At 51.9% G+C, this 11731-nt stretch overlaps 1 protein-coding gene across 1 annotated transcript; it reads right to left on the bottom strand.

Annotated features, from left to right (window-relative positions):
- SFTPD (surfactant protein D) lies at positions 1-11407 on the bottom strand. Its single transcript, XM_007962808.3, has 8 exons — positions 11217-11407; positions 8625-8826; positions 4916-5032; positions 4557-4673; positions 4124-4240; positions 3572-3688; positions 2874-2957; positions 1-490 (listed from the first exon to the last, which is right to left on the bottom strand). The coding sequence occupies exons 2-8, from the start codon at positions 8821-8823 to the stop codon at positions 114-116; spliced, it is 1128 nt and encodes a 375-aa protein (XP_007960999.2). The 5' UTR covers positions 8824-8826; positions 11217-11407; the 3' UTR covers positions 1-113.
- Between the last annotated feature and the right edge of the window lie 324 nt (positions 11408-11731).

Below are 11731 nucleotides of genomic sequence, written 5' to 3'. Positions count from 1 at the left end.
TTCCCAGCACAGATGGTCAGCTTTTTATTAGGATATTGGCAGCATGAGGGTCTAAGCTTTGACTTCCTGGCCAAACTCCTGGGCCAAGCACTGCCCTATCCACCCCAGTTGACTCAGAACTCGCAGACCACGAGACGCTTTTCTCCGCAAGCCCTGTCATTCCACTTGCCATTGGTGAAGATCTCCACACAGTCCTCTGACCCGCCGTCATCGTTGGGCTCCCCTGGGGCCCAGTTGGAATAGACCAGGGACTCTCCTGTGGGGTAGGTGAACTTGCCTTCCATCTTGGAGTCAGTCATGCTCAGGAAAGCAGCCTCGTTCTGAGCTATGACCAGCTGTTGCAAGGCGGCATTCTCAGCGGCAGAGCGTGGAGAGGCCAGCTGACCACCAGCCTGTGTGCACACCAGCTGTGCCTCTGTAAACGGTTTGACAAAGCCTGCTGTCTTGAAAATCTTCTCCCCGACACTTTGGCCATTTGGGAAGAGCTCAACTAGGAGAAGGAGAGAGTCAGGTTGGGGTTGTGAAATCACCTGGCCAAAGCTCAAGGGCTCTGAGACCTCTGTGCTCCAACCTGAGCCTCTCAGACCTCCCAAACAGGCACCACATCAGGATGCCAGAGAGAATGCAAGAGAGACGTTCCAGAACAGCCCCCGCCCCGTGACCTACCCTGTGAGGTGACACCATGATTTGCCACTTACAGATGACAGCACTGGAGTTGAGAGAAGCTAAGAGGCCCAAACGTGCAGTTAGGGATTCAACCTCACTCAGTCTGACACCAAAGCTCAGACACGCTCTTTCTATTTCGGCACATGCTATATACCAGAATCAATTTCTCAATTACTGTGTAGAATTGAACAGCTTTTCCCAAGTTGATCATGGTGTAGACCAGGCCAGTTTCTGAGAGTACAGAAAACACCTGCGACAAGCCCACTGTCACCCTGTACAACAGTAGGGGATGTGGGGTTGTCGGAGAGAGTCTCTGCTGTGTGATGGGGTGAGGAAAGGGGAGAGACAGGAAGAGGGGAGGACACCTGAAAGCTGCTAGATGCTAATCTCTGCTCTGGGTCTGGCCTCATGTTGGCCTCTTAGTATGCACGTGGGTGATGCCCCAGCCAGTCAGCCTGCCTGGGAGGTGCTGGGGGAGTGGAGGAGGGCATCTGAAGGGCATGTGTGAGTGAGGCACAGGGGAATGGTGTTAGTGCTGGAGTCAGCCCTGGGTGGGAACTGGAAGACCAGGCATTCAGATCCACCCTGGCAACGGCTGTTGCGTGGGCAAGAGAAAGTCACTTTCCTTTTCAGGGTTTCCATTTCCTCGTCTCTAAAATGAGGGCTCACTTCACAAAAACATTGCCTGTGTGACATGTCAAGTATCTCTTTTTGGTCTGTCCTTGTGGATCCTGGGCCCATGCATGGAAATATTCTGCAAAGGACTGGAAGCTCCAGGGAAGGCTGTGCCCCTGGCTTTGTTGGGCTGCTCAGAATGCAGGCTGCACCCTGACTCATTGTCCTTAAGATTCTCCATGGGCTCAGGGTGGCACCCAGAGCAGCCCTCAACAAAGTCAGCATAAGAGTTCATGTACCATTACTAGGTTTATGTGCCATGCACATATGTGGGCATGCCTTTGAATACATGTGCATCTATCCAAAGGTACATGGGAGTATGTAAGGTTCATCTGGATATGTGTGCATATTTGTATGTGCTTTATAGACAACATATGAGCTCATGTATGTAGATGAAGGTGGAGTGAGTGATGGTGTTTAAGTGTGCACACATGCAGTGGATACATATGGACGTGTTCCTCTGTGTGTTTCTGTCACTGTGCCTCTGAGTGAATTAGAGCATATGTAGAAAGAGAGATATACCAAATGCTTGAAACTCTCACCTCAGAGCTTGGGTACTTCGAAGCCAAACCTATGTTGCACCCAGTCAGCCCTTTATGCTCTACTACTTCAGAAAACTTTTATCTTTTATTTTTTGGCTCAATGAGATCCGCCTGAATTCAAAGCTGATGTCAGGAAGGGCAGAGAGGAGGGACTGTTGGGCACTGATGTGGAGATTCAAAAAGGCACCAGGCCCTCAGGTGTGTGCCCCTGGAGGCCTCTGACTCTTCAGGATTCCAGGGTCAGGGCAAACACTCTGCTATAAAACACCTCCAGAGCTGCAGGCAGAGCCCAGCAGTGGCTGGAGCCCAGAAGCAGCCTACCCCTTGTTTGAACCAGGAGCATGTCTAAGGTGAGATATCTGATGGCCACATACCAAGGTCAGGTCCCCACCTGCCTTGGACCCCCAGAGCAGAACCCCAGTCCTAGCTCCCAGAACAGTATCTGGTTTCTGTGCTGCCTTGGGATGTGCAGCAGCATCACTGGGCACTCCCATACCTGGCCCCTCTGAAGTAAGAAATGCAATGCATGTTGGGTAGCCCCTTGTCTATCAGAGGGACCAGCACAGGGTAGGCAGGAGAGAGGCTCTAGTGAATTGCACTGGACTCAGGACAACAGTTTGTCTCAGGACACAGGTGGCATTGAGGTTGGTGGGTGGTTCAGGAGCCTGATGGCCTTGACTATGCTACTGCCGGCCTGGTGAGCTGGTGATAGGGGCCACATCTTCCTCCTCTGCCCCCTTGGGTCTACTTCCAGCTCCAGGAGCAGGTGGCTGCCTTGTTCTAGCCCCATCCCAGCCTGAGCCCTACTTCCTGCCACAGTCCCAGGTCCAGCCCTACACAGGTCCCAGCTCATTCCCATCCTAGACCCAGGGCAGGCACTGCCTCAGTCCCAGCTAAAGGTCTAGCCTCAGCCCAAGTCCAAACCAAGGTGGAGATCTAGTGTGGGGCCCAATGCCAGTGCTGGGCCCAGGTTCAGATCCAGGAACTCACCTTTCTTATACTGAGAGAAAGCAGCCTGGAGGTGCTGTACTTGTTTCTGTAAGGCCTCAACCTGCTGCCTCAGAGAAGCGACATCTGGAGGGGAGAAAATGGCCAAGTAAAGACTTGTCCAGAGAGCGAAGGAAGAGCTCAGAGTCTGGGCTCCAAGGGAAGAAGGTCTAGTTGTGGGCACATATTGTGGGACTGACCCACAGCAAACCCACATCTGCTGACACAGCTGGCCCTGCTGTGCAAGGATGTCTTGTGGTTCGGCTATGGACAAATTGCTCCCTGTACTTACTTCACTAACACTGAACCAGATGGTACTGTAACTTTAAAGTCTTGGAATATAATGGCATCTCCATGGGGTGGGGTGGGGAGTGGGTGCTGGGCAGGAATACACACTCATGTGTTTCCCATTCACCGGATTTTTAATGCCCAAATCTGTCCTATGAATTGGCAAGGCAGTTGTAGTTTTCCCGATAGTCAGATGAGAAGCTGTCCAGGTTGCTTTCCCATGAGTACTAAGCAGCTAAGACCAGAGCCCCGTGCTCCTACCTTCCAGCCTGTCCACCTTTCCTGAGTTCCACCCACCAGCTGCCATTGATGGGGCACACATCCCAGAACCCCTCCTCTGGGATGGGGAGGGCTTCCTCTCTGCCCACCCATGTCCCAGCGGGGCTTCCTTGAGCCAGGAGCTGCTACCTTACCTGGAAGCCCACTTTCTCCCTTTGCTCCTTTGTCTCCAGGAACGCCTTTGTCCCCCTTCAATCCTGGGGGTCCCCTGGCACCTGGACTTCCCTGAGGACCCATGACTCCAGCAGATCCTGGGATGAAAGAAGAACTGGGTGAGCTATGTACCCATTTTTTCTTTTTAGCATTTTTACCTTCCCGTAAATGGATTAACTATCTTTATTGCCCAGAAATAGATAGGCGGTCCCCAATACCCAGGCATGCAGCTCTCTGTACACTGACTGTCCCTGTCACGCAGCAATCAACCCCGCTGTGTAAAACTGCCCCGCCACCCAACAACTAACCTTCCCTGAACACACTTCTCCATTGCTGAGGACCCCAATCTCCCTAGATAGGAACCGTCCCCAGAGCCCCCTCATGCACCCTTCTTGGATACAGATTCTCCCCGTAGTCCAGCAATGCCACCTTTGCCTTTACGGGTGGTTGGGGGGTGGGGGGTAGGCACTGACAGCTCCAAGCAGACACAGGAGAACTGGACCCAGCTCAGCCCAGCTCTTTCCACTGCTCACCTGCTGCCCCTGCGTTTCCAGGGGCTCCACGCTCACCAGGGACGCCACGATCTCCCTTAGGGCCTGCGGGGCCTCTTGCCCCTGCCAAGCCCTGCATGCCGGGGGCACCTACTTCTCCTGAGGAAGGAACACACAGGAACAAACACAGCTAAGAGTACGTTCAGCAGGTGTGGTTTTCTTAGCAATGGAGCTTTGTGCCCACAACTTTAGGGTCAGAGAGAAAAGTGGGGAGACTCTCCTTGCTTTCTGGGGCTCCTCTGTGGAGGGTTAGAGGAAAATATTGCATATTGGGATTGGGAGGGTGCATGGCAAGGCCTTTGCAACATCGAGGGTCTGGGCTCTTCCTGGCACTCTGAGCACACCTCAGGTCACATCATGGACCCTTGTCCTTCCTCCTTTCCCGTCTTAGATCGGCCACAGACCAGCCACCTACCTTTGGGCCCAGCTTCTCCTTTTGGGCCTGGCTTGCCCTGAGGTCCTATGTTCCCCTGCTTCCCCAGGGGACCTTCTCTTCCAGTTGGACCAGGCACACCGGGAGGTCCTGGAGGTCCTGAGGAAAAGCACCAGCCCGGTCAGTAATAATGAAGCCTCCTGGCAGGGGGAGTGTAGTAAGGTGAGGGTAATAACAGAGGTCAGGGAGGCAGCATTGTTGTCCTCCCAACAGCAGGCCGTGTCTGTCCTGAAATGACCCAGTGCCTTCTTCCTGGGATGGGCTCTGTGCGTGCCCACTGGCATATCCTCACAGCTGCACCACCACCTGGAAACACCAGAAGCTGACACCTAGTTGCTCACCACTTGGCCCGGTGTCTCCCTTTGGTCCAGGTTCTCCAATGGAGCCATTGTCCCCTTTGGGCCCAACTGGGCCAGCTTCTCCAGGCATCCCTGCTTTCCCTGCAGCTCCTGGCAAACCTGTAGCAGCAGAAGAAATGGACAAAGACCTGGCCCTAGACCCAGAAAGGGCCAGCTGCCTGCAGGATCAGCCCCCAGCATTCCTTCAGGATTCTGCAGAGCATGAGACTTCCACTGTCACACACCCGGGTCCAGTGGTGATCCAGGAAATGGGTATCAACATCCCCATTTTATAGATGAGGAAGAAGCCTTCCAGAGTTGGAGGTGGATTAAAGCCAAGACCTGTCTGACCTTCTATGCTGTGCTCCTTCCCCTGCCCCAAGGCCATTGCATTGATGGCAGGCAATCTGTCAGCTCTTACCTGTGATCACGGACTTCTGCATTCCCCTTATATATATATATATATATACACCAGGGAAACCTATCAAACATGGCACCAGACAGGTGGTGCTAACTTGTTCATTCAGTTATTGGTCCATTTGCTCATTTATTTGTACACTAAGAGCCATCAATGCAGCACCTACTTTATACCTAGCACTAGGCCACATGTAAATCTGAGCTTAGCCTCAGGTCCTGCTCAGCAGGGGGTTCATAATACACTGTGAGACAAGGGAGAGGAAAGACAATGCATGAAGTTTCCCTTATCTCATCCCAGCATCCCCACCCAGCACTCACACACTCAGAGCTGTCTTCCTCAAAGAGAAAGTGGGACTTTAAGGGCAAGGAGAATGGAGGGAGATTTGCAGAGAGGAAGTGACATTTCAGAGTTGGAAGCCATGCTCCCATGGCAGAGGAGGCTGGGGCTCCGTGGCAGGCAAGCATATGGTTGTGGGTGAATTTGCTGGATGGGTGGAAGAGTATGTGCTGGCATATCCCAGCAGCACCACCACCAGGAAACATCTGAATTCCACGCCCAGTGGAATTTCATGCCCTGGGTCCGTCCATTGGTTACAATCCTTATTAGGGATGAAATGGAAGCACAGAGGGTTATAGGATGGGCCCCAACCCTGACACCCAACAGCACATTGTGCTCAAGGCAGGATGTCCTGACCCCAGGTGGAGCCTCGCTTGGGCCTCACCCTGGCCAAGCTGGCAGCAGGAAGATGGACCAAGAGAAAAACACCACTCTCCAGAAGGGAGTGTTAGAGCCCACTTGTTCTTGGTACACAAACTATGGAGGCCATGAGAGCACTGGGATGGAGGAGGGGCACCTCCCCAAATGCTTTCCCGTGCCTTTCGAAACACTCACTGTGTATCTTAGTGTCCCCAGAGACCTAGCCCTGCACCCAAGTGCCACCTGAAGTGGAGCTTTATGGCCCAGCCTTTTGGCTGTTTTGACTCCTAAAATTCCTCCTCCCCTTCCATCTTCCATTCACTCATTCCATAAATATCTCTGGAGCCTCTAATACATGCCAGGTGCTGTCCTAAATACTGGGGATAAATAGCCCTTATCTGGAGAGCTTCAACTCTATCTCAAAGAAACAGATAATAAAACATTCAAAATGTACAATATATGGTATGTTAGATATAATGCCACAGGGAAAAGTAAAGCATAGGGTGTGTTGGGGGTAGGGTCTGTTTTTGGTAGGGTGGTCAGGGAGCACCTCACTGAGAGGGTGATCGGGGAGTAAAGCCCTGAAGGAGGTGAAGTGTGAGCTGCAGGGACAGCTATGAGAAGAGCAAATGGCAAGCCCCCCAAGGAGGGAGGAGGCTGAGCATGGCCAGGGGCCAGAAAGGAGCTGAGTAGTTGGAGCTGAGTAAGGGTGGGGGCACCAAAGTCAGAGGAGCAGCAGGGGTACAGGGTGGTCCTGCCAGGACTCATGGGCTGCTGTAAGGTGTGTGATTTGTCCAGGGGAGATAAGCATCCCTGGAGGGACTCCCCCATGGAATATTGCTGAGCAGGAATGCTGGAGGTGCTGAGGAATAAGGAATTGCTCCCCCTGAAGGCAGGATCTGGGTCATATTTACCCTCCATGATATGTTGGGGGTTACCAGAGTGACTCAAGTTCCACCCTCCACCCCTGCTCAAAGATCTCTTCTTTCAAGGCCTAATTTTCCTCGTAGTAGGTTCTGGGGACCACATGCTTCCAACTCTGCAGGGGTGTTGGTCACGAGCACAGACTTTGGCCCCACACAGACTTATTCTGGGTGGATTCTGGGAATCTTCAGGGTTCTGAGGGAACCCAGCCCTCAGACCTATAACAGCGGAGTGACTGGAGAGACTGCGATTGAGGAACCAGAGTGGAGCCTCATCCTGCAGCCCCGCTGTGCTCTGTCCTCTGTCCAAGTACCGACCCAAAGCCAGGCCTGGAATGTGCATGGGTTGAGGCACATGTGTGGGGAAGGGAGACCATGACCATGCTTCAGGTGGCAAGCTCCCAGGGCCATTGTGGGAAAGATCCCTGAGATTCAAATCCAGGGTCCGACTGGAAGCCACACTGAGTTGGGAGTCTCTGAGAAAGAGCTGCCAAGGCGAAACCCACCCCCATTCTGAGATTCCCCCCTGGGCAGCCCTCCCCAAGCCCCATCCCATTCACATTGGGAGCCACTTTCTGTCTGTAAGGGACAGGCAGATGCTCACTTGTCCCTTACCCCACAAAGCCTGGGGATGTTGCTTCGTCTTTCCCGAAAGTTAAAGACTGTGATCCCTTTGAAGCCCTGCCCAGTGTCACAGAGGTCCCTTGCTTCATGCTGTCGGCTCATGGAATTCTTCTTTCTTGCCAATAAGACCCAGATCCTTCCCTACAAGCAGGGAGCAGTATTTCTAGGGACAATTCCCTTACTTATCAGTACCTCTGCTAAGCTCAAGATAATTCACCTATTTGGTACAGCAGGAAATGCAACCTTATCCCAAAGACTCAATAAAAAATAAAGCCTTTGGCTCAACTATTCATCACTGGGTGGTAGATATCATTCCCATTACCAGATAAAAAAACAGACTTAGTGACACTGGGGGGCTCGCCCAGGTGTAGAGATGGAGCCAGCAGTAAAGCCCAGGCCAGCCTGATGCAGAGCCTTCGTCCTTTCCACCTCTAGAATGGTTGTTACTTAGCCTCTCTGCATCATCATTTTCTTACCTGTCGAAGGAGATTACCATGTCCCCTGTAAGACTCTTGGGAGGATTAAATAAACTACTCAAGTGAATGCCCAAGCACGGGGGTGGACAAAGAAATGTGAGTTCCTTTTCTCTCCCTGTAATATATTAGAGCAAATCCTCTTGATTAGGCTTGAGAATGGAGCCATGGAGCCCCATTTTTTCCCACCCTTCATGCAGTGGTGTCTAATTAAATATTTAAAATATTTAATACCCTGCACGGGCATCATTTAATTGGAATGAACAACTGCTAACTGCTGGTACAGGGCTCTGGAAGGCCCCAAATATCAGTAATTTACCACTGTTTGCTTGCTCTTGGGATGGGAAGGATCCGGGGATCCTAGAGGAGGAGCTAGGGCAGTTGGATACTGGAGGAGGCACATGGGGGCTCAGCACAGCCACTTGTTTGCCTGCTGGTGGAGCAGTGTGGAACTCGCCTTCTTGGGAGGAAGAAACACATCTCCAAACTTGCATAAGAAAGTACCCAGAGTTGCTGGGCTGGTTACAATTCCAATGACCATTCCTCCCCAGCAGGATAAGTCCAGGGCCCCACACTACCTGGGTCCCCCTTCTCGCCCCGAGGGCCCTCTCTCCCATCCCGTCCATCACGACCAGGCAGGCCACTCTCCACTGAGCTACACATGACCAGGGTGCAAGCACTGGGCGCTGTTCTTTGGGAGTAGGTCTTCATGTCTGCTTCTAGGTAGCCCAGGGACTGTGTGAGCAGGACCAGTGCAGAGAGGAGGAAGAGAAGCATGGCCTGGAGAGGTGAACAGAAAGAGAAACGACATGCATATGCTTTGTGGACATGGTTTAGGGCTTGGCTCAGCTTCAAGAGGTGACGAGAAGCCCTCATTCTCACCTTCTCTCCTCTGCTATAGGGCCTAGAGCAGCAGGAATCCAAAAGCAGTTTAAGGACAAGGTGGGCACACGGCCTGGGTGGAGGGCATGAGTTACCCAGCTGGAACTCTGATATAGGTTGACAGCAGCATCCCCCATTCCCAGGTGCTCATTTCTTCCCTTCTTGTGCCTTCCCTTGGGCACTAAGTTTGGCACAGTGGCTAGGATGTAGCATTCCTCACTGGGGCCATCTGTCACATCAAGAAGGGTTCATTGAGTGCCTCTGGGCAGGACCCCCACCACTCCCTAGACTGTCTCCCTGTCTGTACCACTGAGGCAATTGGCTTAGCTCAGACAAGGCAAGCCTGTTTCTTCTCTCTTGCTGCCTTGCATGGACTAGCACTGGCATTGACAGTGCTGGTCTGAAAATGAGCCAGAGTCCTGAGTGCTTAGTGATGTCCTTCCTGAGCACAGGCTGGGAGTGTGATGCACATTTGCCTGGCTATTTGCCATTCCTGAAGCAGGTGCTGTCTCTAGAGAAAAGTCCAGGAGGGAACCCAGGTGAAAGTTTTCAGAGACACTAAACTAGCAGTGGAAGAAATCCTGAGACACCTAGAGTTCTTCCCAGACCTGAGAGGGTTTGGAAAATAAGTTTTATGTGGAGGCCGGGCACGGTGGTTCATACCTGTAATCCCAGCACTTCGGGAGGCCAAGGCAGGCGGATCATTTGAAGTCAGGAGCTCGAGACCAACCTGGCCAACATGGCAATACCCCATCTCTACCAAAAATATAAAAAATTAGCTGGATGTGGTGGTGTGTGCTGTAATCCCAGGTACTCAGGATGCTGAGGCAGGAGAATCACTTGAACCTGGGAGGTGGAGGTTGCAGTGAGCCGAGATCGTGCCACTGCACTCCAGCCTAGGCAGGAGAGTGAGACTCCGTCTCAAAAAAAAAAAAAAAAAAAAACGAAGTCTTATATGGAAAGAGGACGTGCCAGAGCTGCAAGAGCAGCTATCCAACAGGGCACTCATTTATTATCTAAGATAGTCAGGAATTGAGATCAGGATAAAAGCAGGACCTGGGACATTCCTTGTTTTGCATATCTTTTCTCTCAGTGAGAACCCATAAAGTTATCAGAGTGAAAAGAGCTGATCAGATTTGCAGAGGCTGGGAACAAAGCCAGAGGCACTGGTACAAAGAAAGGGGTCACCAGGCCAACTGGGGTGGTGGCAAGTGGGGGGCTTCCTGGCCAGAGGAGTGCTTTCTTCTCTGACTGCCGGTGATTCTGGGCTGTGGATGACCCCTATTTCTCACTAGCCTCTTTCAATTTTGAATTCACCACTTCCTCAGGTATCCTGGTAGTCTCTAGAAACACCTGGGTGAGTTCACTGCCAGCAGCAGCTACCTGGTTGCACCTGTTCTGGCAGAGACTCAATCACGAGCACCAAGGGCCAGACCCAGGCCAGAGCAAGGGCAGTGTTCTGTGCCCTGTAGCTGCCTCAACCCTGGGGCCTTATGTCTGATTCTGGGGAAGAATGAAAGGCAATAGGCATTCTGCCTACAGGCTCAAGATAGCACAGAAGGCACCAGCAGCCACTGTGGCTTGAAGGACCCTTGGAGAGGGCAGACCTGGGTTTTCAGACCCAAGATTCAGATAAGGCATCTTAGATGAGGCATCTTAGCTGGGGCAGCAGATGGAGTAGGCAGAGTCGTGGTCCCCCTCAACCCCTGCAGTGCCCAGTTTATCCTAAGCTTTCAGAGTACTATTTCATTGAAAAGGGTGTCTCCTCTGAACATGGATTGGAAAATCAGAGACCTACTCAAGTAAGTATATTTTTTAAAGTAAAGACCTGAAGCTATGAGAAAAACATGTTTGCCCTGCTTTTCCACAGGCAGTTGGCACCCAAGATGGGTTTAGAACCCAGGCCTGTAGGCCCCTGGGTTTGTCTCTCTTCCACTGTCCTTTCTGAAGAAATCAGGACAGAAAAGAGCCTAGAGAGAAATTAGAATTGCATTTTTCCACCCGAAGCTTCCACACTGTGGCATCCCGGGTCTAGATGGTATCACACCCACTCTTCCACCCTGTGCACCCCAGCTCAGAAAGCAAATCCTCCCCTGGGCTGAGGCCAATGAATAAGGTACAGAAGAACACCATAAGACCTCCTGTGCTCCCCACCTCCCACACCCATGCCTCCTAGACCAGAACAGCTACACAGACCCTCCACACCAATAGGTTGAACTGCCCAGATTGGCAGGGGGATATTTGCAGGATGTGGAGAAAATAAAAAAGGCAAGAACAAAGACACTTACAGGTTTCTTTTTCTTAGGCCCCGGGAGCTCCAAGCAAACTAGGCTTTGCTTGGCAGGCACTCACTATTTATGCCTGCCCTGTACCCTGAGCTGCCCAGCCCCAAAAACTCCCTTCAAGAAGTGGGGCAATTTTCTTCTTTATTGACTCACTACTCTTATCCCCACCTGCGTTCTGGAAACCTGCCACTGATATTCACAACACTATGCACATCCATCACTATAGTTTGCAGAGCACTATCAGGCCTTGATCTCATCTGCATCCTTCTCACTGCAGCTCTGTGAATTAAGGGGCATCATTAGTGTCTGTATTTTATAGATGTCTAGAAATCAGGAGTCCAGAAACCAGCAAGTTGCACAATGACCTACAGTGATTGCAAAAGGAACTCAACTGCAGATCTTAAGAGTCAAGACCTGCTGTGTCCACTTCTCCTCTTCCTTTATCTCAACAGCACTGCCCAGATATTGGGAAAGACCTGAGAGCTGCTTGGAATACCTGGGCAGGGGTGGGGCAGGTA

This window comes from Chlorocebus sabaeus, chromosome 9, assembly GCF_047675955.1.
Source record: "Chlorocebus sabaeus isolate Y175 chromosome 9, mChlSab1.0.hap1, whole genome shotgun sequence".
Lineage (NCBI taxonomy): Eukaryota > Metazoa > Chordata > Mammalia > Primates > Cercopithecidae > Chlorocebus > Chlorocebus sabaeus.
The sequence above is the reverse complement of the archived record's forward strand: the minus strand, read 5'-3'. Positions and strand labels throughout refer to the sequence as shown.